This window comes from Microcebus murinus, chromosome 2 (genome assembly GCF_040939455.1).
Source record: "Microcebus murinus isolate Inina chromosome 2, M.murinus_Inina_mat1.0, whole genome shotgun sequence".
In the NCBI taxonomy this organism is placed as follows: Eukaryota; Metazoa; Chordata; class Mammalia; order Primates; family Cheirogaleidae; genus Microcebus; species Microcebus murinus.
The window spans coordinates 35,116,416-35,144,100 of record NC_134105.1 but is presented as its reverse complement, the minus strand read 5'-3'; the positions used below and the strand labels follow the sequence as shown (position 1 = coordinate 35,144,100).

Sequence of the window (27,685 nt, the reverse complement as noted above, 5' to 3'; positions counted from 1 at the left end):
CCTGCTGCAGTGGATACAATTTTCCTATCTCCTGGAAATGCAGCCTAGATAGGACCCAGAGAGAACTGCAGGGTAGACGTGTCTAATCATCCAAACATGTCCAGAGCCTCTCCTGGGTAGAACTATCTTTCTGTCTTTCCTGCCCTCCACTCCTCTCTCTGAAGGGTTGCTCAGAGGAAGAAACGAGAATATGCATCTCAAGCACAGGGATATAAAAGGTTCACTAAATGGTTTTTATCACCATTTTTTTTTTTTTTTTGAGACAGAGTCTCGCTTTGTTGTCCAGGCTAGAGTGAGTGCCATGGCGTCAGCCTAGCTCACAGCAACCTCAAACTCCTGGGCTCAAGCGATCCTACTGCCTCAGCCTCCCGAGTATCTGGGACTACAGGCATGTGCCACGATGCCCGGCTAATTTTTTATATATATATCAGTTGGCCAATTAATTTCTTTGTATTTATAGTAGAGACAGGGTCTCACTCTTGCTCAGGCTGATTTCGAACTCCTGACCTCGAGCAATCCGCCCGCCTCGGCCTCCCAGAGAGCTAGGATTACAGCCACCGCGCCCGGCCTTTATCACCATTTTTCACTGGGCTGATCCCCTTCTCTCCCTGTGCCTCAGTGTTCCCACATACTTCAAGGAGATTAGACTAAGTGATATCCAAGGACCCCTCCCTTTTAAGAGCTACCCCCTCCCTTATCTGTTGCTCCCTAATGGTCCTCTGTAGCCAGAGGGACACCTCAGCCCATGGAAGTTCCTTAGAAGACTTGAGGCCTTTGTCATCACCCATAAAGCAAGGAAAAGGTCTGCACTTGGCCCAAATACAGTGCCTGACACCTCGTGGGCCCTTCCTTATGGAAGGAAGGAAGGAATGAATGAAAAAACATGGAAGAAGTGGATGTGCTGTTTCCACCCCACCATAATAATTTTAATAATAATTTAAATAATTTACTACCATTGTTACTGAAAGATATCACTCACCCCTCTGGGACTATAAGGAACCCCCACCTACTGGCAACCCTGAGGCAGATGTTACACCAAACACACCTGGAGACAAAATGCTGTGGAGGAAGGAAGGAAGGAAGCACATGGGCCCGGGCAGTCTGAGGCGGCTTTCTGTAGGAGAACAGCTTTGAACTGGGTGGTGGTGCTCCAGGAAGGCAGCTCCAGGGGCTGAACTTGAGGTACCACAGTGGCAGAGAAGGGGAGAGGGTTAGACAGAACTTCCTGCACAGCCTTCAGGGTGGGTTCCATGGAAGGCTGAGCCTGGAACACTGATGAAACCACCCCCCAACTCTCAGTCCACTCCTGGGGCATCCCTGGGCTGGGAACTAACACAAGTGGTTGCAGGGCACAGTGCCTATCAGGGCCGTGCTGCGGGTCAGGTCTGGGGGCTATGAAATCATCTTCAGGCACTTACACACGCCAGGCTTCCCCCCGAGCCTGCAGAGGTCTCTTCCCCAGAAGGAAGACCCTAACCTGGAGAGGTAAGGGCAGTGCCTCCAGCTCAAGGGGGGGCAGCTGGGAGGGAGGAGGACCTTGGAGCAGAGAACATTGGAGCCTGAGGTTCTCAGAGGCTAGAAGACCCTTCTCTTCAGAGAGACTGAAACCCTCGGAAGCCTGTGTCACAGGGAGCTGGCCCCCTCTGCCTGCACCCCTCCCTCCTGAGAAGTGAGCGCAGCCATCCAGGCTACATGGTTGGACAGCTCTGCTGTGCCACGTGTCCCCAAACATTGTCCTGGGGTTCTGCCCACTGCCCTCCAGGACCCTGTAACAAGCTCAATCCCCCTTCTACACAGCAGCCCCTGGGACAGACTGGTCACAGCCTTCTGCTGTTAACGAGGGCTGTTACATCTGATCCTCACAGCTCTTCTATGGGGCAGATGTTTCTTTTTTAGAGAAGGAGAAAAAGGCTCAGAGAGAATAAGTGCTTTGTCCAAGGTCACACAGAATTTTAGTATATATGCTTGTCAACCTTGTTGTCCTCTGTCATATTCCCTTAAACTTTGTATTCTTCAAACTAAATGACATCTAACTCAATTCCTCTTACTGCCATGAGAGAGTCTGTGACTTTTTCCTCAATGGGCCAGGATATAAGATCCTGGAAGGGGCATCCTACACCTCCTGGGCAGGAAAGAGCAGAAGCTGAAATAGAAACTCTTTCTTGGGAGAGAGGGAGGAGAGGGTGGGCTATAGTAGCTGCCAGATGCCTGGTGAGGTGAACTAAGGGTGCAATAGCTCATTCTGGGAAGGGAGTATGGATGGGGGACCTTTCCTGGCATAGGAGGAGCTGAGGAGTTCCCAGGGAGAGGCTACTCTGTATCAATAGAGTCACTGGGTACAGGCCTGGCAAGGGAAGGGGCAGGAAGCTGGTTCTGATAAGGTACTCGGGATGGTACTTGGTATGGCTAGAAGGTGCTTTTGTGGGGCAGGTGTGGAGACTGAGGCTCTGAGAAGGGCAGGGGCTTTACCAGAAACACACAGCAGAATAGTGGCAGAGACACCACCTTGCTGCCATTTGGAGCTCCTACTGGGGAGGCATGTGCCCAGGCTGTGCAGTAGAAAAAGGCACAAACTCTACTAGGTCCTCACTGGCTCCCACCAGGCTTCAGAGATGGGCCTTGTTTGAGCCCCTCTGGAGCCACTCATCATACTTAGTATACAGTGGCAGGGAACAGCACCTGTCCTGTGTAGGTATGCAGTGCTGTAAGGTCACAGCACGACATCAGAGAGGGCAGGACTAACTCAAGGTCACACAGCTAATACATGGTAAAACTGTGACCTTGTTCTCCATGGTCTGGATCTTCTCATCCCCAGCAGAGCCTCCTGGAAGAACCAGTCTCTAGCCCAGACTGCAAGCAGGAGGAAGAGGTTACCAGTGTTTGAGGGATCTGGGCTCTCTGGTTTCCTCCAACCCTTCCATCTGCCTCCCATCCCACAAACACCCAGGAACTCTGCAGATGAGCTGGAAACTTCTGAGGTTCCTTCAAAATGTATCATCTATATTTCAGACCCATGGGCTGGGTCTTCCCCAGTGGGCCTACCTTAGGCCACAGCAGCCCCTTCCTCATGGCTCCCACCCCCACCACTCCCTCCCAGTGTAAGATTCTGTGCTTTTCACTTTTCACCAAACTCCTGCCTGTCCCATAAAATCCAGCTCAGAGCTACAGAAAATGACCATGTACAAAGCCACAGAGGAAGTCACATCAAATTCCAAAGAATCTTACAGACCATAACCTCTGGCCATAATGCAATATAATTAGAAGTCAACAAGAAAAACACAAACCTCCCATAGGTTGAGAAACTGAAAAACACACTTATAAATCATCCAAGAGTTAATGAGAAAGTTGCAGTGAAATTTATGAAATATTTAGAACTCAATGATAAGGAAAGCACAAGAAATTTCTAAGTCATTTCCTCTGTGAAGTCAGTCTTGACCCCACGTTTCTCCTCCAGATGACTCTCCACCCTCCACCCAGTTTTACAACCCAAGGCGGCTGGCCTCTCTGGCCTGCAGCAATAGGTTCCCTTGTCCTTGGCTTCTGGGAGGATTTGGCTAATGGGGAAACCTGGCCAGAGAGGGGAGTGGGGGGGAGAGATGGGAGGGCCTTTATATGCCCCCGGTCCCTCCCTATATGACTGCCGTGGGCTGGGTCTTCCCCAGTGGGCCCACCTTAGGCCACAGCAGCCCCTTCCTCATGACTCCCACCCCCACCACTCCCTCCCTACTCCTTCAGCCTAGGGTTGACAGGCACCCACTGCTCTTGCTAGCCCTTTGGAGATACACTCTCCATGTGGTTTTCCCACACCCTGATGACACCTGTAAATAGTGCCTTCATTAAACTCTCCTCAAAATACCAAATTTGAGTGTTCCACATCTTCTACTCTTGGGAAGCCCATCAGTCCTTAGCTACGTTCTCACTTGTGCATGACTGAGTTCTGACCTAGTATTATCTGTTTATATTGTCCCCTCTGCTAACCTGTCAGTACCTGGGTCAGCAACTGGGTCAGCTTTGTGACTCGGTCCCCCTCGGTGCACAGAATCAAGCTCAAAGGTATTGATGAGGATATCGAATAAATAAAAGACTATATTTGAATTTTCTCCATAAGCGAATGTTTATGGGGATTTGGGGCAGAATTAAGACTCGGACATAAAAATACAAGAAACTTTAGACTGGGGTAAAAACAGGTGTTCAGTGAAAGAATGTATCCTCAGTTCTATGCATGAGGATTCCTAAGGATCCAGTGTTCTCATGCCATCAAGCAAGTGGAAAGTCCAACACAAAGGGAGCCAAGTGGGGTAGCTGTGCCATGGTAAATGCCCACCTCCAGCCTCTAGCTCTCCCCTACCCACATCTGGCCACCTTCCTCCCCTCCAGGGTGACTTCTACAGCCCAGCTATCTGCCTTGGTCCTCCTAGCCTAGAAGGCCTCCAATCTTCCCTCTCATCACAGACAGAGCAAGCTGGTCCCTGGGCCTGGGGGCCACAGTGTCCATTCAATGCTGGTGTGCACATCTGTCTGTCCTCAGGTGAGGAACCCAGGTAGAAAAGGAGGGAGAGCAGATCAGGTCTTAAAGGGTTTGGATTTGGCTGGAAGGAGGAAGGGACAAAAGGGATTCCAAAATGGAAACACCTGGGACAAAGGTCTGGAGGTGAGAAATGGGGTGATTTGGGGTAGGAGTGAGGAGAATCATTCCAGTCTGAGCAAGGCCCCCTAGCCCTGGTGAAGGAGATGAAATCTGTGATTTGAGCACTCTTCTGGGCCAGTCCCCTCAGGAGTGAGGGACTCAGCTCATGATTCCCAAGGCTTCATTCATTCACTCATCCAGTGGGGTTTGCATTCCTGCTATGTGCCAGGAGCTGATATAGGAGTGGATAGGACAGTCCCGGTCCCTTATTGAGTTCAGGGACTCAGTGATTCCAGGAGAGGAGAGCAAGGTAAACCACTTATCTAGCAGTTCTTTTGTTTCTGCTCCAGACAGACGCTGGGCTTGTCCCCATTTTGCAGTCTAGGAATGAGAGGCTGCCTCCGGTGGAGGTCCAAAGAGACAACGAGAGGGCAGGCTGCTCAGTTTTTTGCCCAACGGGAAGCTGGGAGCTCGATAAGGACTTCCCGGGAAGGCGGGAGTGTGTCTGTGTATTGTGGGTGGGGGGTGCCCCTTTTCCCCGCCCCTGCCCGCCCTGCGGCCGCAGCGTGGCGGGGCCCGGGGCGGAGCTGGCGTCGCCTCGGGGCGGGAGGGTGGCCGCGGGCCGGCAGGGCAGGCAGGCGGAACCGGCACTGCAGGAGGCTGGCAGGCGGAGGGCGAGCGAGCGCACGGGGAATGGGACCCCGCGGCCAGAGGAGGGCTTGAGCGCTGCGGCCGCCCGCGGCGACCGGTGAGTGAGCGCCCGTGCCTCCCGCGGCCCCGCCGCGCACACGGCCCAGCCTTGCTTCCGCTTTCGTTCCTCGGCTGTCCCGGCGTGGCACGGTCCGGAGGCGACCTCTGCCCGCACGAAGGCAGGCTGGCCACCGTCCTCCGGCCGGGTCGAGGCTCCGAGCTTTGAAAGTCTGGGTTGGGGGTGTCCGTCTGCAGGGGGGCGTGTCTTCGGGAGCGGAAATGTTTTGCGGGCCGTCTGGGTCCTACGACCGACCTGTCTGGCCCTGAGAGCTGGTTTGGGGGTGCAGAAGGAGGTGGGGAGGAGGTTTGAGGGGAGGCCCTGTGCCTCGGGGGCGGGGAGAAGGGAGTCTTCGCCTCTGCTTTTCCATCTCTGGCCTGCACAGCGGCACAGGCTGGATTCTGGGGTCAATCTGGGGCCATCCTCTGGCCCAGATGCTGGAGGTGTGTCCTGGCAAGGGACTAAACATCAGAAACAGGCAGGGTCACCCTGCGGTCTTCATTTGGGAAGCCCAGATGTCCACCCAGGGAGTGAGCAAGCCACTGGCCACTCTGTGAGTAACAGGACATGCAGCATTAGGAAACGGGGCCAGGTGGGGGAACAGGTGGGTGAAGGCAGAAGTCTGTGAAGGTGAGGGGGTGGGGGCGTGGGGAGGGGAAAGAGGCCTGGATGGAAGAGCACCTGCCCTGTACCCACCCCCAGGCTCACACTTCCTGGGAGTAGACCCAGGCCTTGAAGTTCCACAGAAGGAAGGTGGCACTCTAGCTTACTGGTCAGGACACTGAAGTTGCTGTAGGGGTCAGTGTGCTGGGGGCAGGAAGCAGGCTGGGCTGTTTGGTGGGCAAGATGCTTCCCCTCTCCCCCCACTTCCCTCTTCTTCCCTATGTCCACCAGACCAGTGACCAGCCAGAGCAGGAAAATCGTTCTTTACTTTGTCAGGGGCTGAGCCCCACCAAATCCCAGTTCGCAGTTCTGCATGTAACTTGCTGTGTGAATGCAGGCTCCACAAGTCCCCGTTCTGGGCCTCAGTTTCCCCATCTGTATGAATTGAGCCAGTCAATTTCTCAGGGCTATTTAGGTCTAAGCTTTTCTTAAAGGCCCAGCACTGACTTTTTGCCAGGCCCTGTTCTAAGCTGTGGGTGGGGTGGGGACGCCAATGGCCACAGAGCAGCCTCCACCCAAGAAGGAGATCTGGGTTTAATAGGGGAGGATGTGGGAGGAGGTAGCGTTCAACCTGAGGATGTGTGGGCAGGCAGGCGGAGGGACCAGCATAAAAAAACACAGAGGCAGGGGAGTAGGGAACGTGTTCAGGGATCAGGAAGAAGCCCAGGGTGGTCAGTGTAGGGAGGTGGGATGTGGGGCAGGAAAAGTAGGGTGGTGTTGAATGTCAGGGTGAAGACCTGTTTGTAACTGTCAGTAAAGGGGGCCATGCAAGGGTGGAAAGCCCTAGAACCCTAATTGCAGTATGAGTGATTCTGGAAGCACCTGCCCCAACGAGAGTTTAAAATGGAGATGGCAGGTGAAGTGTAGAAATCTCCTTCCTCTTTGTTCAGGAAGCACAGGGGACTTCTTTGTGTGGGAAGTTGGGGAGTTGGGATGGATGAAATGACCTTCTGTGTCTCTGAGGATTTTTTAAGAGGAAAAGATCCTGCCCTACTCTCCACACTCCTTTCATTTTCCTTGACTGTCCCTATCCAGTCTGCCTGTTGTGGGTACAAGGAAGGACCCAGGTTGCAAACATCTCCTCTCCTTGTTTGATTTGCTGCTAGAAGTAACCCCCCTGACATAGTGGCATGCCTCTTGTTATACCCAATTTTCACCTGGTTCCCACCCTCCCTTCTCCAATCCTGTCCCAGCATTACCAGAGATGTGAGAAGGGAAAATGCTCCAGTGTCTGCCAGTCAGAGGTCAGCCCCAGCCTTTGAGGCTGTATTCCAGGCTCACTGCAGGGCCAGGGCTCATACTTACCAGGGCCCAGGTCACAGTTCAGCCTGCAGCCAGAGCTCAGTGCTTCGATTACATTCAGCCTTGGTGCTCAGCCTGGGGCCAAGGTCAGTGCTAAATATGCAGCTAAATTCCAGTCTCAGCAGGTATCTGGGTCTGCATTTCCTATTGGAAATTAGCTCACAGTGGAGATAAGATAACCACCCTGAGAGTCTCAGAAACCTAGCTGTGTCAGAGTAACCCAGGATTTGCTTGGGCCAGATCCATGGTGCTGCAGGAGTCACCTAGTAAGCAGTGGTGGTGCTGGGACTAAGAACCCAGGATCCCTGTCTCTTAGTTTGGGTCTCTGATCGATGCCTCCCCACCCACCTCCCCCAGAGGTCTCTTCTGAATCTGGGATCCTTCAGTTCTACAAGACAAAACAAATTTGAACTCTAGATGGACCCAGCTGGGTAGATCTGACTATATTCTACCTCCCAGTGCCAGGCACATAGTAGATGCCGTAGGAATGTCTACTGAGTGTCAGGTGCAGGAGGAGGGGACAGTGGCTTACTCAGATTTGGGGCTGGAGGAGGCTGGCTTGCAGGGGAGGTCTCTCCTGCCATTCTCAGAGGAAGCAGTGCCCTTCTAGGCTTGCCGCAGCCCCCCTCCTCCAGTGCCTGCAGCCACACTCAGAAGCCTCCCAGCTGGTCACGTGAGGGCCCTTTCCTCTTTAAGGGTGAAAAAAAGGAAAGGACATTTTTGGTAAAAAAGTCCCTCCTGCTCCCTGGGAATCCCCGGTGGCCGGATGGACGGGATATCCCAGAGGAAGCCAAAGGCTGCGGCCCACCTCCTCCCCCCAGCACAATGCAGCCAGGCTCTCCCACGCTGCACCAGCTGGCCTTTCGGGCTCCCAGAGGTCATCTCATCCAGGCCCCTGTCTCCAGGGTCTGGATGGAGCCTGCAGGGAGCCTCTGAGATCTCTCTAATGGTGAGTCTGAGGAGCACCTGTTTGGAGGCCAGGCCCAGGCCTCGGCAAGATGCAATGAAAGCAGAGAGGAAACAAGATGGGAAGGCTGTGGGGGCTTGGCAGGGGGCACTGAGGTAACCTGGGCAGGGGGCTGGGCGCTGGACCGAAGGGCTGAGGGTTTGGATTCCAGGCAGAGCATGCAGAGGTTGAGCAAAGGCTGAGAGGTGAGAGGGGTGGGACGTTTTGGGAAGTCAGAGCCCAGTTGATGAGGCTCTGACCACCAGGCTCCCCCACACCCTTGTCCCTGGCATCCTCAGGTCTGAGCCCGTGGATACCAGCCCCAGGCCAGGCCATGGCACTGTGCCTGAAGCAGGTGTTCGCCAAGGACAAGACGTTCCGGCCACGGAAGCGCTTTGAGCCGGGTACTCAGCGCTTTGAGTTGTACAAGAAAGCACAGGCCTCGCTCAAGTCCGGCCTGGACCTGCGCAGCGTGGTGAGGCTGCCCCCCGGGGAGAACATCGACGACTGGATCGCGGTGCACGTGGTCGACTTCTTCAACCGCATCAACCTCATCTACGGCACCATGGCCGAGCGCTGCAGCGAGACCAGCTGCCCGGTCATGGCCGGCGGGCCGCGGTACGAGTACCGCTGGCAGGACGAGCGCCAGTACCGGCGGCCGGCCAAGCTCTCGGCGCCGCGCTACATGGCGTTGCTCATGGACTGGATCGAGGGCCTCATCAACGACGAGGAGGTCTTTCCCACGCGTGTTGGTGAGCACCACCTCGCCCGAGGGTCAGGCCTGGCCAGGGAGGGAGGAGCTGCTGGGAGCGCATGCCACAGATGAGGCATATAGTATGATCTGGCAACTCTTGGGGAGTGGATTTTTATCCCCATTTTGTAGAAGAGGAAACTGAGGTTGAGACAGGTTAAGTATCTTGCTCAAGGTCAAGCATTTGACTAGAACTGACTGACTCCCAATTTGGGGCTGTTCTTGTCCACAGCTTAAGTGTCCCCCTCAGGGACTAATCTGGCAACACCACAGACACTATGATTCTGAGAACCTTCCAGAACTGGTGCCCCAAGGTGTTCATGGCAGGTCTCCCTGCTTGGGCTGATCTGACCTCCAGCCTCCTGGGAGGTCCTGCTGAATCCTGATCCCAGGAAAGGGAGGCGTTTGGGGGTTGGGGGACCTGGATGGTATCTTCACTTCAGACTGGGACTCTGAGGGCAGAATTTCTCCTTGTCGGGCTCAGGCCATGGGGTCTTTTCTTATCTCAGCTGGGCAGGCAAGGGTGGGGAAGGGAGATGAGTGATGTCACCCTGGCCCTGCTTCACCACCCCAAGGCAGCACAAGGGGGTGTTGCTCAGGGCGCTGAGAAGGCATGACACTGTGTTCGTCAAGCAGCCCCACCTGCACCTGGGCCCAGCCCCCACCCAAACTCAGGCTCATCCCTGTGAGGCTGTGGGGATCAGAGATGGGTGGGGCAGGGGGGTCAAGCCCAGAGGGGAAAAGTCTGAATGCTGAGAGAAACCGTGCCCTGAGTCACAATACAGTGTCCACAGCTCCTCCCAGCCAGTGGCCTGCCATTTCCTGCACTGTCATGCCCAACAATGACTACCTTTATTTTACATAGAAGGAAACTGAGGCCAAGAGAGGGAAAGTATGCTGCATTGGGAGGGGTTCAGAACTGGAGCTCAGGTCTCTTGGGGTCAAGGACCCCAAGTCTAGATGGCCAGGGTGAGTCTAAGGGACCTGGGCTGGGCTGGAAGAGCATACAGGGAGGCAGGGCTCAACCCCATCTGAGAGCAGTGAGGAAGAGGAAGGGGTCTGTGGATCCAGGTGGGCCAGGGATGGACCTGACTCTGGACTCATATTCCCTGGTAGCCTGTGCAACCCCAGGGGCAGATGTCTTAACCCTGGGCTGACTCTGCCACAGCAGGGAGGGGGCATAAGCCACCGAGATCTCCATCCTGTGTATGGGGGGCTGTGCAGAAACTAGGCCTTTTCCATGGAGCCAGGGCTTCCTGCAGGCAGGGTCTGTATCATTGATCTCTGAGGGGTGCAATGAGGGTTTGAATCCTGCCTCCAGTCTGTACTAATTAGTAATTATGTGGCCTTGGGCAAGCAGCTTCATCTTTGTGCACCTCTGTCTTATCACCTCTAGAATGGCAGTCAGACCCATCAGCAGAATTGTCGTAAAGATAAGAGGCAGAAGGTGCAGAGGGCCCTGCATGGGGCCTGACTTATAGATGGAAGGTTCTCTGTGAAATTGAATATTTGAAGGAATGAGTGATATCTGAACTAGTTCTTGAAGAATTAGTATTTTTAGGATTAGGGGTCTGGGACTGCTGTGTCAGTGTTGAAAGAGGAGGGACTTGGGGTTGGGAGTGGTTGGAGAGGAAGGTCATAGTCATATCATAAAAGGCCTGTGCAGGGCCATGCTGGGAAGTTAGGACGCAATCCTGAAGGCCCAGGTTTTTAAGAACGGACCCAGATGTTGATAAACTCTACTTGGAATTGTATACAAGGGTATGATGTGAGCGGCCCTGCAGATGCCCACATCACTGGGGAGACTTTGGGTCACACTTCCATTGTAGTCTAAGAAGACTGGTCAGTGACCCCCAACAAGATTGCACAGGTGATGGGAAGATGTGGAAGATGAGGAGTATTTCAGCAGGGGAAGAGAAGCACAGTCACATGGGTGCTTCATTAAAAAGGAAAATGTGTGAGAAAGTCAAACCACCCTCTGCATCTCCCAGAGGGAAGTGTACTCAGAAGTATGCTGGGGGAAGCCATCCTGGTGGAGGCTGCCTGTGTGTGGGACAGCAGTGTTGGCCAGACTTTTGTCACCGAGATGCTGATCCCCCACTTCTGTCCCTCCCCGCCCTCTAGGAGTTCCCTTCCCCAGGAACTTCCAGCAGGTCTGCACCAAGATCCTGACGCGCCTCTTCCGAGTCTTTGTCCACGTCTACATCCACCACTTCGACAGCATCCTCAGCATGGGCGCCGAGGCGCATGTCAACACCTGCTACAAGCACTTCTACTACTTTATCCGCGAGTTCAGTCTGGTGGACCAGCGGGAGCTGGAGCCACTGGTGAGGCCAAGCCCCCACTGCTCTCCCCTGCCAAGACTAGCCTCTGAGCTTTCAGATCCAAAGGCTGCCTGCTTTAAGAAACTCCAATGCCCAAGTGGATAAATTCTGGGAAGGCAATTCATTTAACAATCGATTCTGTACTTTACCAGAGAATTCATTAGGTGTCATTGTACAAACCCAGATCTGCAGCCTAGAGTTGGGGTTAAGGGTGGGAAGGGGCAGGGTTCACGGAGAAGAGCAGCTGGGCCCTATGGTTTGGGAAGGGGCTGCCCGGCAGGCTGAGCTCTGACTGCCCCCTCCCCACCTTGTGTCTCTACAGAGGGAGATGACAGAGCGGATCTGTCACTGAGCCAGACCTGGACTTTGTTGCCCAACAGATGGACCATCTGAACACAGGGGGAGGGGAGCCTCAGGAGTCTGGTGGCAGAGGACTCTGAAGGCCCAGGGACCCCTCCACACACCAAAATCCTCTGGACTTCTGGTTCTCAGGAGTCTGCCTACATGTCCCCTGACCGATCGTGAAGGGAGAAGGGGAGGGCTTCAAGGTGGGCAAACAGAAGGAAAGGAGAGTTAAACCTCTTGCACCAAGTCGGGTGGGGTAGACTAAGGGTTTCTTCTGTGATGCTTGACCCTTCCATGGTGGTTTCCAGGGCTACTTGGGGAATGTGGATGTGGCCAAAGTGATGGCAAGAAAGGTACAAGAGAGTGAGCAACCCGTTGTGAGTGAGCACAGATGCCAGGGTGTGTGTGAGATTCTGACTGTGGGGTGATTCTGACAGATGGATAGATAAAGAGATGGGGACCATCAGACCATGACCATTGTAGGAGTGATGACAAGTCAGTGTTCACACTCAGTGTATGTGACCATGTGTGTAAGTGCACAAATTGTGATTGTACATGCAGTTCTACATTTGGACCTTCTAGACTACAATCTTCCATCAGTGTGATTGCTGGGGAGCTGGGGGGAGGTGGGAAGGGAAGCCTTTTCCTGACTTCCTAAAACTCTGGCCCACCACAGACACCAGGTTCTGATTCGCTCCCCAGAGATGTCCGAGAGCTCTCATTTCACTCACCCTTCTGTCTCTAGGAGGGCCTGATTACAGACAGCCTCCTGGGGGTTGGGGATGATCCTTCATGTCCACAAAGGTCCCGTGGCCCTTAACTGGGAATTATAGACTCCACTCTAGCACCCAGAATCTATAGACCTGGCTCCTCCAATTTGAAGCCCAGCACAAAATAGTCCTTCAGCTCAAGGAGGTAGTGGAACTTTAACTGGAAACTCCAGAGTCTTGTCTCCCATCTCGGACATTGAGGATCACATAGCTGGTGAATGGACTCTTCTAGGCTTGGAAAGCACCCATCTTAAAAGTACCTGCCTCCTTCCCACCCACCTCTGAGAGGTTCCAGCTGGTTGGATTTCAGAACAAAGCTGTCTCCAGAGAGACTGGGATGTTCATTCAGCACACCGTTACTCAGTACCTCCGTGCCCAGCCTATGCCCACACCCACAGGTGGTGAAACTGAGGCAGGAACAGGGTTCTGCCTTCCCAGAGCCTCCACTCTGGGAGTCCAGGGTGGAGAGCCAGGAGGGACCTGAGATCATCCAGTCTGGCTCTCATAATGTACACAGGAGGAAACTGAAGCCAGAAGAGGAGGGAGAACCTGTCCAAGACTTTACAGTGAGGCTTTCATGAAACTGGAATAGAAACCAGGAATCCTGACTTCTACCCTGGAGCCCTTCGATTGCTACACAAAGATGCACTGGAAAGAGTTTGACAGACCTACTCCAGGACACAACTATTCCTGCTTTGAGCAAAGATTTCTAGCCTGATGCCAGAATGCCCCACTGTCCCTTGGGTTGCCTGGGGTTGTCTCCTGAGCTGAGCCTCCAAAATGCCAAGCTCGATGGCCTAGATTCTGCCTATCCTCTGGGGAAACAGATGAGGCTCCTGGGGCCAGCCAGGTGGGCCTGGGACTTCTACCTCTGCTGCCTCCAGGTGGACTGGCAGCTTTGCCAGAGGCTCTGGAGTGAGGAGAGTTGAAGCGTCCCCTAGGACGGACTGTGGCTTGCAAGATGGATTCTAGGCTGTGGAGAGGGCTGATTGTGGGGAGGGGGAGTGGGAAAATCTATTTTTATGAAACAGAGGGAAGACTTTATTGTTGTTATTTTTGGTAAAATAAAAGAGGCAAACTAAAGCAGCCACTGGTGGGAAGCTGTGGTCTGGGTGCCACATGGCTCCTGGCAGACTGGAAGGAACAGGGCCAGCGTGGGGATGGGAGGGCTTTTTGTCTTGAGATCCTAGACCATGTGGCAGGTTGGTCAGTGTGGTCAGGTCTGGCTCAGCTCTCTAGGGTGGGGACTCCAAGATTTTCTTAGGGCTCTGGGAAGACTAGGCTAGACTATGACCCTTGGGGTGGAGAGGGCTGGCCCTTGCCTTCTGGAACTCTGATGGGAAATCTTTCCCTGTTTCAGCTCAGATAACCTGGCACTGGCTATTCTCATCCCACCCCATTAATCTTGGTGGTTTTTTAGAGCTACAGTGGCAATACAGTCCTAACCCTAATTACAGGAGAGGAAGCCATGCTCAAGAGGAAGCTACTGGCCTGGTGCAGTGGCTCACACTTACAATCCCGTTGCTTTGGGAGATCAAAGTGGGAGGATCGCTTGAGTCCAGGAGTTTGAGACCATCCTGGGCAACATAGCAAGTCCAGTCTCTATAAGAAGTTTTTTTTTTTCTTTTCCTTTTTATTTTTCTCAAAAATTAGCTGGGCATGGTGGCATCCATCTGTAGTCCTACCTATTTTGGGGGGATAAGGTGGGAGGATCACTTGAGCCCAGGAGTTTGAGGTTACAGTGAGCAATGATCATGCCACTGTACTCCAGCCTGGATGACAGAGCAAGACCTTGTCTTGTAAAAAAAAAAAAGAGAGGAAAATACTTATTGGCTGGAGCTTAAGTGGGGGTGGTAGGATATGAGGCTGACTCCCAAGCTTACTCCCCAGGAGACACCAGCATCTGTTGGCTCAGGTCTCGCTGTTACTCCATTGCCTTGAACCTACAGGTTGCCTGGATAGGAGTTGAAAAGCAGGTTGGTTCTTAAGAGTCAAAGAGGCCCACATAGAACTCTTCCCTCTACCTGCAAAGGGGCCAGCCTGGCTTTGTGCAGAGGCTCTCCTGGGAGGCAGAGCCTGGGTTCTAGTCCAGTCCAGTCCCTGAGGTTCCATAGCAAGTCCTTGCCCCCTCTAGACCTCAATTCCCTATCTATTTTGTGATCAGGAGTGGGAGTAAAGGACTGCTTGATCTCTGCCCCTTCATTACTCACAGTCTGTGAATCATTCACAATAACAATAGCTAATGCTCACGTGTGTCAGGTACAGTTCTAAGAGTTTGACATACAATAGCTTGTTGAGTCAAGTTTGTCTTTGGCCAACTGCCTGGCTCCCCTCCAAGCCCCCAGTTTCCCTCCCTCTATTCCTTGCTCTAGCATCTGGAAGGCCATTGGCCCTTCTGGCTCTTCAAGGAAGCCCAGGGCCAGCACTCTAAATGGGTGCTGTTTGCATGTGTCCTGTGACAGATCATTCACTACTTCCTCAGTCACTGGACAGCTCAGACTGTTACAAAGTCCATGTCTGGGCTCATGGTCATTTTGAAATACACATGGCAGTGAGAATTGATTTATCTCTGAACTGGGATGCACATAAAGATACCAGGAAGCTGACACAAAACTGCTTTGAGAGATTCAGAGATGGTTACTTAGAGGCAGAGATAAAGGAGGAGAGAACAAAGAGAGAGGTGGGGCCTCTCCAATACAGAGTAAGATGCCCCCCCCATGGGGCAACACCTAGCAGGAGAGGGTCCTGAGAGAGGAAGTATATTAGAGATAGAGTGGCAGCTTGGTTGGGCAGCCAGGCTGGGCTTTGTTTTCCCATTGGCTTAAGATCCATAACAACCTCTGGAGCAGGGAATGAGGAAGTAAGCCATCCTCTCCACTCTGGAGCAGAGCACCTACCTGTTGAGGAAAAGTTGCCCCACCACCCTTGGCTTCCATGAACACTCCAGCCTCTTTGAGGTTTCCTGCTCCCACTCTCCTCCTTACCCCACAAGGAGCTGTGGCATGTGTGGAGAAATGAGCCACAAGCATGGCTGGAGCTCCACCTGCTTTGGGGGATCCCTCCTTCCTCTGAGCACTACAGGGCCCTCATCTGTTGTTAGCTGAACTTAGTTGCCATGGGGGGGGGGACATAGCAACTTTGAGAACCTGGAACATAGGTCCTAAGTGACTCAGGACCAGCTAGCTATTGAGACAGTCAGGGAACAGGCCAGCAAGGCCTGAAGGGAGACTTGAAGTGTGGGTGAGCCTGGAAGGGGATGGGTGGGAGAGGTCAGGATATATAGGGGCCTTCAGGTTGGACTGAAGGACTCTGGAACACAGAAGCTTGGAGGAACACATCCCCCTCCAGCCGTCCCCCAGGCTGGGAAATCTAGCAAAGTCCTCAATGTTCCCAACCTCCTTCCATCATACAGACCAAAAGACTGAGCCCAGAAGGGGAAAGGGAACAAACGTTGGTCAGGCAGATGATGGGAAGCAAGTCCAAGTCCAAGAGGCTTGGATTTAACTAGCATTGCTCGACAGACCCTCACAACAACCCTGAGCCAGGCAAGGAAGGGATGTTTACTTCCATCTAACAAGGAGGGAAACACCCTGAGTCAGAATCTGAATTAAATCCAAGACAGCACTCTCATCCTCTCTCAGCGCATCTGTAACCTGTGTGGGGAGGCTGGTTGAGGTATTAATCTATTTACAGTTGTTTTTCTCCAAGAAATGAACTTTTAAAGGTTTTTTTTTTTTCCAATGGAGACTCATTGTGGAATTCTGGGCACCCAGACTTTTAAAGAAACTTTACAGAATTAGTTGCTGTTTTAGTAAAGACTAGCAGCATTTCCCCATATGTAAAAGGCATTTAACAATTCTTTCCTGGCATGCACAAGCGCTCAGCAAACGTTAATTACACCTGCTGCGCCTGGCCTCCTCCCTCCTGGAGCTTCCCCGCCCCCGACCCTCCGCTCTGGAAAGGAAGCGTCGGAAGGAGCTAAGCCCCACCCCCTAGCCAGCAAGCTCCCCGCCCCTCTCCTATCACGCCTGCGCAGTCTACTTAGCTCGCCCTTCTCCTCCCCGGGGGTAGCTATCAGGGCGCAGGCGCAGCTCCGCCCCTCACGCCCTTCTCTGGTCGGGCCCTCCCCCTGGGCCTAGCACCGCCTCTTCCGCGTTCTCGGCAGAGCGATTTGCAGGTGGGGGCGCGCGCGGCCGCTCGCGCGGGAGTCAGCGGAGGTGAAAGCAAGACTGTGAGGTATCCCTCCGAGCAAACCGGGACGAGGGTCTGGGAATGAGTCCGTGTGCCTGGGAGAGGCCAGTCAGGGCCTTCAGAAGGGCCCCAGGTCACGACCCGCTTCTGCTGCCGAGGGACAGCCGGAGGGGACTTTTTTTATGACTGTCCTCACGGCTCCATCTGTGACCTGTTGGGTCTCCGTCCGTGACGGGATGTGCTCCCGGGGTCAGGGCTCGGTCGGTGTCCGAGGTCGAGGCTCAGCTACGGCTGGGCTCAGGGCTCAGGCAGTTCAACGTCATGAACAGTTTTCATACGAGGAATTTATGAGATCTTTGTACTACGTTATTTTAAAGTTAACCGCTTTCATTCATTTTGCAGTATTTAAAAGCTCCTGACGGGTGCGAGTGGCTGTCTAGTGGGGAAGGCAATGGTGTCAGGTGCAGTCAGTCGCCTTAGACAGCTTCCAGACTGCCTGTCAGTGGCACTTCAGAGGCCATCACAGGAATGAAGTGGTGTTGGAAGTGCTTGACTTTGGGGCCAGGCAGTCCTCGGATCAGATCTCATTTTTGCTACCTCCTAACTGTGTCCTTGGGCAAGTCATTTCCCTTCCTCAGAGCTTCAATTCGTCTTCTATAAAATGGGCGTGATAAGATCATTGTGAAGGTTGAATAGGATTATATGTAAATGCCATAGTGTGGCACCTGTCATATAATGGGTGCTGTGATTTCTAGCAACAAGTCATTTTGGACTGGGGTACTTTAGAGAGGCCCTGGGTGAAGAGTTGAGGAGACCTGATCCTTGAAGCCTCAGTGGGATTTACAGGTGGAACTGACCTTGCAGAATGGGAAGGGAACTAATGTTTATTGACCACTGCCTGTGTGCCAGGCACCATGCTGGGCAGGTGGTGTATAGTGTCTCACTTGATTCCACAGTCATCAGCCAGGTGCTTTCAGCCCCTCTCAAGAGAGCTGGGCTGGAATTGAAATGAAGGGGAGACCCAGGGTTAGGTTTTTATATGGAACTGAGCCAGCTAGAGACTTTGGTGCCACATCCCGCCAACTGCTTCCACCTTTCTGTAATCCGTGGAGTTGTTTGGGTTCCTGACTTGGTCTGGGAGTCCTGTTACATTAGTACTTTAGCAGATATTGACAGGGCCTGGCAACTCAGACTACATGAAGCCAAACCAGGGGAGACAGAAGCTCTGTGAACAGGAGCTGTTAGAGTCCAGTGCATGTTAGGAAGTGCATATGGTCTCCTGTTATGTGGTCCCTTCATATATATATATATATATATATATATTTTTTTTTTTTTTTTTAGACAGAGTCTCGCTTTGTTGCCTAGGCTAGAGTGAGTGCCGTGGCGTCAGCCTAGCTCACAGCAACCTCAAACTCCTGGGCTCAAGCAATCCTTCTGCCTCAGCTTCCCAAGTAGCTGGGACTACAGGCATGCGCCACCATGTCCGGCTAATTTTTTCTATATATATTAGTTGGCCAATTAATTTCTTTGTATTTATAGTAGAGACGGGGTCTTGCTCTTGCTCAGGCTGGTTTCGAACTCCTGACCTTGAGCAATCCGCCCGCCTGGGCCTCCCAGAGAACTAGGATTACAGGCGTGAGCCACTGCGCCCGGCCAATATTTTTTAATAACTTGGTTCCTTTTGCATCGTCTTAGTGGGTGCCCCTGTGAGATTCCTGAGACACCCCTTAGAACCCTCATTGCCTACTGTATAGAGTTTGGACCCTTCAGCCTCATGGACAAGTCTCTCCATAACCTATTCCCAAACCTCTCTCCTGCCCTCTTTCCCTTTGTCTCCCCAGAGCTGCACCCTGTGCTCCAGTCAAAAGAAACGTCTTTGTTCACATACTCCCTGCATGTTCCTACTCCAGTCGTTGCTTGTATTCCATCTTCCTGGAGTTCACTCCTCCTTCTCATCTTTCAAGGCTCATGTCTCATCGGACGTCCTTGGTGAACCCTTTTTGATCCTTTGCTGGATTAGTTGTTACCCGTCTCGTCTTCTGTAGCAGAGGCAAGGGACCATGTCTGTTTCCTTCCTTCTCTGCTTGGCACGGGGCTGGCACATAGTAGGCCTCTGCAGTGTTTGTGGTTAAATGAGTCAGTGACTTTTTTTTTATATGCTTTGGTCATTGTTTTATGAGCTGTCAGGTTCAGAATGGGACTTTGTTTTTCCTCTTCTTTGTACCTAAGGAGGGCCCTAGTTTAGCTTGATGATGCTCTAATTATAGGCATCAAAAGCAAGAAAGTGCAGAAATTCCACACAAGCCAGGATTCTTCATGGCTGTATTGTTTCCAGGCTCTTGTCTTACCTTTACTGTAAGTTTTGTTGGGAGGGAGGTCTGACTGGGTGTGATATCATTTAAGCAGGAGAAATCTCACAGGTGGCTTACTAATCAGTTACTCTGCCCTTGGCCTTGGGAAACAATGGTCCCTCTCATCTGGGACTAGCATCAACAAATTCACATTTTCTTGCCAACAGCCTCAGCATATGGAACAGAAGGGTTTTTTTTTTTTTTTCTTTTTGAGACAGAGTCTCACTCTGTTGCCTGGGCTAGAGTACAATGGTGTCATCATAGCTCATTGGAATCTCAGACTCCTGGGCTCAAGCAATCCTCCTGCCTTATCCTCCTGAGTAGCTGGGACCATAGGCATGTGCCACCACACCCTACTACTTTTTCTATTTTTAGTAGAGATGAGGTCTTGCTCAGGCTGGTCTCAAACTCATGAGTTCAAGCAATACTCCCACCCTGGCCTCCCAGAATGCTAGGATTACAGGCATGAGCCACCGTACCCATTCAGAACGTTCTTTCTTGATCATAGAAAAATATACATGATTGAAAGTAGAAGGAGCTTGAGAACCATCTGGTTCTACCATTTTCATTTTACAGAAGGGGAAAGGCCTAGTGAGGGGAAAGGACTTGATCAAGATTATACAAGGAATGAGTCAGTGGTGGAGATAGTTCTAGAAGTGAAACATCATGACTTTTTTTTTCCAGTTTACTGCATTACTACATTGTTATATAACATCTAACACTTACTGTATACTTACTATATGCTAGAAAGTGTCTTTTGGTTTGTTTTTTTGTTTGTTTGTTTGTTTGTTTTTTGAGACAGAGTCTTGCTTTGTTGCCCAGGCTAGAGTGAGTGCCATGGCGTCAGCCTAGCTCACAGCAACCTCAAACTCCTGGGCTCAAGCAATCCTTCTGCCTCATCCTCCCAAGTTGCTGGGACTACAGGCATGAGCCACCACTAATTTTTTCTATTTATATTTTTAGTGGTCCAGATAATTTCTTTCTTTTTAGTAGAGACGGGTCTCTCTCTTGCTCCGCTGGTCTCGAACTCCTGAGCTCAAACAATCAACCTGCTTCGGCCTCCCAGAGTGCTAGGACTACAAGTGTGAGCCACCATGCCCAGCCTAGAAAGTTTTTTAGGTGCTCTTAACTCTGTTATATAGACTTAGAAATTGAGGCAGATCATTCAGATCTATTTTCTGATTCCACAACTCTGGTTTTTAGTATGGTTTTAATGGCAGTCACCTCCTAACCAGTGAGGTAGAACAGCTCCCCAAAGACCTTGTTCCCAGATCACCTACTTCTCTGAGTGACAGATGTCCTGTCCTCCCAGCAATGTCTCCCAGTATGCTGGAGATATACCCCGAGAGGAGTCCAGAGTGTGTTGGAAGAATGGATAAAGGAATGAAGCAAGTCCACATGAGTACTAGTGGATCTTAGTTTAGGAATACTAATATACTTCAAAAATTGCCTGTTTATCAAGTTAGGCAGTAAATGCATAGTTTTAGAATGACCTCAAGTCTAGGATCTTTCCGTAAAGATTCCCAGTCTGGGGTGGAAAGATTCAATTCAGTAAGTACATATTGAGCTCTTGCTATGTACAAGACCCTGGTATTGAGAAATATACACAGAGGAAAACAACACATTTCCTGCCTGCCTATAAATAATTGTCTTCCCAGAACCTTCTCCCACCAGTGTAGTTGGGAAGATAGATAAGTACATAAATAACTGAAATCAGACTGACTATGGTAAATGTAGTAGGGAATGTAAACAAAGTGGGAGTTTGGGAGAAGGAGAAATCAATCCCAGCGTGACCAGAGGATTCCTGAAGGTGGAGAGGCCCACTGCTGGGCCTTGGAGGGAGTTTATTCCTGGGAGAAGAAACAGCTTGAGCAATGGTCTAGAGGTAGAAATGCACAGGGGTGTGTGTGCGCGTGTGTGTGTGTATGTATGCATGCCTGCACACTGACGCACATTGGGGTAAGGGAGGGGAGTTGGTGAGGAGGAAAATAAGCTGAAATGGTGGATTGTGACCAAAATGTAGAGAAGGAAATGGGGAGAAGAATGCCAACATTTACTGAGTGTCTCCTTTGCTTTGTGGCTTGCAATATGCTAGAATCTAGATGCTTTAATTGTTTAAACTCTACAGTCTTGTTATATATATATATATATATATATATATATATATATATATATATATTTATCTCCAACCTGAAGACGAAGATGAAGAACACAGCAGTGTTCAGCAGTGCCTGTGTTCTTTCCCTTATACTGCATGATTCCAAAATGCTATGACTAGGGCTCTGTTTACTCTGACTGCAAGATGGAGGTTAGACTGGATAGAGCAAAGAAGGTCCCAGAATGAGGACCTCAATGAGGTGGCTTAAACTGTAAACCACTGGCCAATATGGAAACTGCTGGTCTAGGTCTACTTGATTGGTTTAATACATGAGCATTTTGGCAGCTCCTGCAGTACCATAAATCAGTGCATTGCCATTGTTAGCTAGCAGAATCTTAGAACCAGTTTACAGAGGCTGTGGGCACTCTTGTATTTCAAGCACAGATTCTGTGAGATTGGCAGTTCATTACAAACAGGGAGGCAACCCATTTGGCATATCCTGTTCTTTCATTTTCTGACCCTTAAATGCAACAAGAATCTATAATGGCGGAAAGAGCTCTACTCTTGGAGGCAAGAGCTAGCATTCTAGTCCTGTGTCTGCTCATTATCATCTGTAAGTCCTCAATCTCAGCTTCTTTTCCCATAATAGGGGGAGTTTTCAGTTCACTTCTGAGGCCTTATCTCTTGCTAATGTCCTGTATTGCTTCCTTTTTCCTGGCTTGGGACAGTATAAGGAAGTGGCTGAGAATACTAACTAACATGATTCAAAGAGACTAGGGTTTAAATTCCAGCCTCTCATCATTATAGGGAGACAGCAGTTAGATGAATAGACTCTAGACAACGACTGAGTGGTTTGAGTCCTGGCTCTGTCACTTGCTAGCCAAGTGACTTGGGCAAGTTATTTAACCTTCCTGAATCTCAATGCCTTCATCTGTAAAATGGGAATACAGATATTACCTACCTCATGGGGTTGTTATGAGAATTCAGCTAACTTACAAACAACACAATGCCTGGCACATAGTAGGTCCTCAATGAATGTTAGCTTTAATAGTAATAATATCAACGATTATACTAATGCCCAGTTAGGTATTGTTTTTATGGAAAGTATATTTATTAGGGCCATTTTCCTTACTCTGGCATTGTTGCCTTCTCTTTCTTTCCATTTCCCTAACAGGAAACTTTGAAATACTAGATTGTTCCTTTACACTGGGTTGCAAAGCATAACATGACAGAAAGTGCCCATAGGAAAAGGGTCAATAAAAAGCAGTGGCTTGTTAGAAAATCTTACCTGACTTGCGTTTTCACCCGCCTCTTTGCTCGGTAAACAGGAACAGAGCAGGTATTTATTCCCTTTTGCACAGCCTTCCGCAAAAGAGCCTAGCAAGACCCCCCAGTTTACTTGCCAAAAAGTTCGATAACAGCATCTCTGGAAAAGTGGTGCCTAATTTGGTGGTTCTTTCTCTCCAGCTTAGACCCCTCTAGCCTTAACTTAAGCCATTTCTTCTTGTTCCACTTTCCATGAATATGGAAAAATTTCTTCTGATTATAAAGGGAGGATGAGATCAAGATTTTCTCATGAGAACCTTTTCTGTGCTTAAAGCCAGAATCCAGTTAGGCCTCATCTCTTCTCCCAGCTAAACAGCCTTGGTTTCTTTTACTTGACTCCTAAAACCTATTTTCCATTGCTCGGATCACATTGGTCATGCTGCTTTTCCTTCTCTTTGGTTTTTCTACTTCCTGGCAGTGACCCAGACTGTGCTCAGTCTGCTATTAATAAGAAGAGTCCAACTAAACCAGCTTAAGGGAAGGATAACGTCAGGTGTTCGCACTCATTCATTAAGATTATTGAGTGGTTGCCCAGTGCCAGGGCCTGTGTTAGGTGTAAGGGACCCAAGGATAAAGCAGACATAGTCTCTGCCCTGTTCCTAGCTCACAGTCTAGGGGGAGATGTGTGGTTAGAGCAATCAGGTGGAAATACATAGTCTCTTTTGACTGGACTGCAGGTTAAGACTTCTGTAGAGGAGTGGCAAGACACAATGCAGGAGAGGTGATCTGGGGCAAGATTATGGAAGCCCTGAGTGAAGCACAGAAGTTCACTTACTCCAGAAGCAGTGAACACCCATTAGAGGTTTTGGAGCAAAGAAGTGACAGACTCCTGATCTGGCTTTTTGGACCAAGGGTGGAGATACCATAAACCTTGGTCTTATCTGTGCCCCACTGATGTTTTCTGTCCTGAAAGTAATGTGATGGATCCCTTGTTTGTATATTTGGATGTTTTGTTTGTTTGTTTGTTTTTGGCTCTAAACTTTTATAGAAGGTCTAGTTCTTGAGCTCTGGGGAAATTTCATTTCCAGTCCAGCAGGAAATTCATGAACAATTGAAGAGAGAATTAGGTACCTAACCAGACCCGGCCTATTTAAGACCCAGCTGCAGGCCAATCTGTATAGGTTTGGTCTGGCCATAGTCACCCTTCCCCATCCCAGCCCTATACCAGAGGAAGATGTAGGAATGAGGAGAGGGTTCCAGAGGCCTTTAGGGTATTTGATAAGGAATACTGAGAAGGTTTAAGCACTGTGAGAGTCAGAAGTTCTTGCTGAGGAGGAAAAGAGGCCCAAAGGAATTTGAAATGGTGTTAGAAGGAATCAGGGCTAACTAGATACTGTGTCTTCTATCTGAAAACCCCCCAATTCTCTCTCTGCCTTTATAGTTTGCTGTCAGTTTATTTCCTCCTGCTGCCCAGTTGTGGTTTACAGAGTGGCTGGGTTGCTTTCCAAATCTGGGTAAGCCATATCACAATCTAGAATGATAGTTACTAGTTATTGAGTACCTATTATATGTCAGGCATTGGTACCATGAGCTCCTTACACATTAGCTCACTTTATTTTCACGGCAACCCTGTGATTAGGTGTTAGTGCCCTGACTTTATAGATGATGACAGTGAAGCATGGAGAGGTTAAGTATTATGTCCAAAGCTATCTGACTAGCAAGCGGTAGGCCAGAACCTGAATCTAGGATCTAATCCTCAAAAGCCCATGTGCTTTCTGCTTCCCCAGCCTAAGGTGGCTCCAAATGGCAGAATAACACAAAGTCCATAAAGGAGTTCTGAGATTTTTTTTTTTTCTTTTTAACTGTAGACCGAGGGGTTGGCAAACTGTGGCCCATGAGCCACATCTGGCTTACCACCTGTTTTTGTATGGACTGCAAACTAAGAGTGCTTTTTTTACATTTTTAAATGGTTTGGGAAAAAAATCAAGAGAAGATTAATGTTTTGTGACACATGAAAATTATATGAAATTCAACTTTCAGTATCCATAAATAAAGTTTTATGGGCATATAGCCACAATCATTCATTTACACATTGTCTGTGGCTGCTTTCACTCTACAAAGGCAAAATTGAGTAGTTGTAACAAAGACCATGTGACACACAAAATGTAAAATATTTACTGGGTGTCTCTTTTTATTTTTTTCAAATATATTTATTTATCACATTCTTCACATATGCAGTAATTTGCCACTTTGTGTGTATACAAATTTAAAATGTTTGGCCGGGCACGGTGGCTCACGCCTGTAATCCTACTACTCTCGGAGGCCGAGGCGGGCAGATTGCTCGAGGTCAGGAGTTGGAAACCAGTCTGAGCAAGAGCAAGACCCCGTCTCTACTATAAATAGAAAGAAATTAATTGGCCAACTAACATATATATAGAAAAAATTGGCCGGGCATGGTGGCGCATGCCTGTAGTCCCAGCTATTCGGGAGGCTGAGGCAGCAGGATTGCTTGAGCCCAGGAGTTTGAGGTTGCTGTGAGCTAGGCTGATGCCACAGCACTCACTCTAGCCTGGGCAACAAAGTGAGACTGTGTCTCAAAAAAAAAAAAGAAAACCTTTAAAAACAACTTCAGATTTATGTGACCTTTCTGTTGCTCTCAGAACACTATGGATTAACATACAGACTGGAAAGACACAGGAACAGGAAGGTGCTGCTCTATCCCAAATGGCAGAGCCTTGAGTGGGACTTCAGCTCTCTTCCCACCCAAGAATACTGGCTGGCTCTTTACAGAAAAAATTTCCGACCCCTACAGTAGCCAACAAGAAGGGACCAAGTGGAGTTAAAGTTCAAAGGTGTTCAGAGTTGTCCCTGGAAGTGCTGCGGCAGTGAGGAGAGGAAACGTAACCCGTGTAACCGATAACCTGAGTCTCCTTGGGCCCTGGAACTAGTTTCACTGGGCTACAGAGGTTTGTTTGGGAATAAAAAGCACAGTAGGGAGGACCATCGAAGGTGCTCGTGTCTCTATTGGGAATTAAAAAGATATTTTGTGGCTGAAGTAATTCATTCAGATTCACTGGAGCCTTTTTTTTGTGTGCCATATACTATGTTAGATGCTGGTAATGCAGAGATGAAAAAGGTATGTCCCTGCTTTTCAGGAGCTTTTGGCCTAGCGGGAGTGGCACATATGAATGTGCATAGCCTGCTCTAAGCATTAAGCACAGTATACTGTGGATTCCACCGAATGCTGGATGAAGTAGAAACAGAGTCAAGACTGCTTCTATAACTTGCAAGACTACTTTTTCGATGGGGCTTGAAGGATGAATAGGAGTTATTTTTCCAGGAGCTACACACAAGGCTAAGGGAAAGCCTGACAGTGTGAGCATTTGGAGTTTATAAGGATAGAGGAGAAAGAGATAGTAGAAATGATTTAGTCTACGGCCATACCACCCTGAATGCACCCAATCTCGTCTGATCTCGGAGGCTAAGCAGGGTTGGGCCCAGTTAGTACTTGGATGGGAGAAATGATTTAAAGGTTCTGTAATTGGGTAACTTGCAGGATGATGTGATCTGATAAGAAGAAAAATCGGAGGAAGGAGGCAGTGGGTGGGGGTTGAGGACAAGTCCCATTTGGGACATGTGGTTTGAGGTAATGGTGAAACACAGCCAGCTTACAGTTGGAAAGCCGTTTTAGAAAATTTGGCACAAAGGCTCAGAATTCAAATTTAAACTACATTTTCCGAGTTTTACCCCTGGGAAAAGGGGAAATGTATATTTATTTTGTAGAGAAGTTGATGATGCAACTTTGACTTGTGATAGCTGGAGCAGTGAGATTAAAAATAGCACTGAACATACAGAAAATGAAGTCATCAGATTCAAAACTAGCAGCAGTTATGCATTTGGCACAAAACCTTGTTCCCGTTTATGCCACATGCTGCTCTCAGCATCTACTTTATCTTTCCAGCTCTGTTACCTCTTGCCTGTGAGTCTTGGACCTGGTCACTAGGAGACAGAGCCAGGGTTCACTCATCTCTAAAAAAGTGAGTAGCAGAGAAGTGTCAGCTTTTACCTTCTGCATGAGACTCTTCAGAGCAAACAGAGGTGTCCATCTCTGTCATCCAGGTCTAGTTACATCTTTTGGGGTCTATAATTCCATAATGGAAACAGAATCTATCTGAAAAATTTAACTCAAACCCTTGTTAAATCTTCCAGTGCTTAATGTCAGCATTGTCACATCCTCAGCTGTCTGATTCTAAAGACTGGGGAACTCTGTGACTGCCTTGTGTATATTGACTTACTGGGGTAACTCACAGGTATGGGGCACATTTGGGTTGATCTTTATCTTCTGTGGTCCTCTTAAAGAAGTCAGCATTGTTTTTGCACAAATTTGTGGGGTACATGTGCAATTTTGTTACCTGCATAGATTGCATAGTGGACAAGTCTGGGCTTTTAGGGTATCCATCACCCAAATAACATACATTGTACCCATTCACCAATTTCTCGTCATCCTTTTCCCTCCCCACCACTCACCCTTCAGAGCCTGCATTATCTGTCATTACACTCTCTGTGTTCATGTGAACATAGTTTTCAGCACCCACTTAACGAGTGAGAATATTTGATATTTGCCTTTCTCTGCCTGGCTTGTTTCACTTAAGAGAATGACCTCCAGTTCCGTCCATGATGCTACAAAAGACATGATTTCATTTTTATAGCTGAATAGTGTTCCATATACCACATTTTCTTTATCCATTCATCCTCTGATGGATACTTCCGTTGATTCCATATCTTTGCTATTGTGAATAGTGCTGCCATATACATATGAGTACTGGTATCTTTTTAATATATCCATTTCTTTTCCTTTGGGTAGCTACTCAGTAGTGAGATGGCTAGATCAAATAGTAGCTCCATACTATTTTCCATAGAGGCTGTACTAATTTACATTCCTACCAACAGTGTATAAGTGTTCCCTTTTCTTTTTTTTTTGAGACAGAGTCTCACTTTTTGCCCAGGCTAGAGTGAGTGCCGTGGCGTCAGCCAAGCTCACAGCAACCTCAAACTCCTGGGCTCAAGCGATCCTCCTGCCTCAGCCTCCCAAGTGGCTGGGACTACAGGCATGCACCACCATGCCTGGCTAATTTTTTCTATATATATTAGTTATCCAATTAATTTCTTTCTATTTATAGTAGAGACAGGGTCTCACTCTTGCTCAGGCTGGTTTCAAACTCCTGATCTCGAGCAATCCGCCCGCCTTGGCCTCCCAGAGTGCTAGGATTACAGGCGTGAGCCACCGCGCCCAGCCTAAGTGT

General features: G+C 49.7%; 2 protein-coding genes across 8 annotated transcripts in view; both read left to right on the top strand.

Annotated features, from left to right (window-relative positions):
* Positions 1-5,241: 5,241 nt before the first annotated feature.
* On the top strand, positions 5,242-13,562 carry MOB3C (MOB kinase activator 3C). The gene is made up of 4 exons (XM_012776091.3): positions 5,242-5,375; positions 8,586-9,038; positions 11,162-11,364; positions 11,684-13,562. Exons 2-4 carry the CDS (start codon positions 8,621-8,623, stop codon positions 11,711-11,713), a joined length of 651 nt encoding a protein of 216 aa, XP_012631545.1. The 5' UTR covers positions 5,242-5,375; positions 8,586-8,620; the 3' UTR covers positions 11,714-13,562.
* MKNK1 (MAPK interacting serine/threonine kinase 1) overlaps positions 5,287-27,685 on the top strand; it is a 57,665-nt gene continuing 35,266 nt past the window's right edge. For 4 of the 7 annotated variants that reach the window (XM_075998005.1, XM_012776086.3, XM_075998014.1 and 1 more), the window contains exon 1: positions 16,620-16,712. The gene's annotated coding sequence lies outside the window, so the exon portion shown is untranslated. Of the gene's footprint in view, positions 5,376-16,619; positions 16,713-26,343; positions 26,420-27,685 lie in introns of those variants that run through there. The other 3 variants (XM_075998002.1, XM_012776088.3, XM_012776089.3) reach the window with 3 other exon arrangements.

What these genes read in the sequence shown, in the direction of transcription:
- MOB3C (XM_012776091.3), top strand. Translation starts at nt 8,621, where the DNA reads ATGGCACTGTGCCTGAAGCAGGTGTTCGCCAAGGACAAGACGTTCCGG. An exon ending in GGTCTTTCCCACGCGTGTTG is followed by an intron (nt 9,039 to 11,161) that starts GTGAGCACCACC and finishes CCCGCCCTCTAG; the next exon opens with GAGTTCCCTTCCCCAGGAAC. An exon ending in AGCGGGAGCTGGAGCCACTG is followed by an intron (nt 11,365 to 11,683) that starts GTGAGGCCAAGC and finishes GTGTCTCTACAG; the next exon opens with AGGGAGATGACAGAGCGGAT.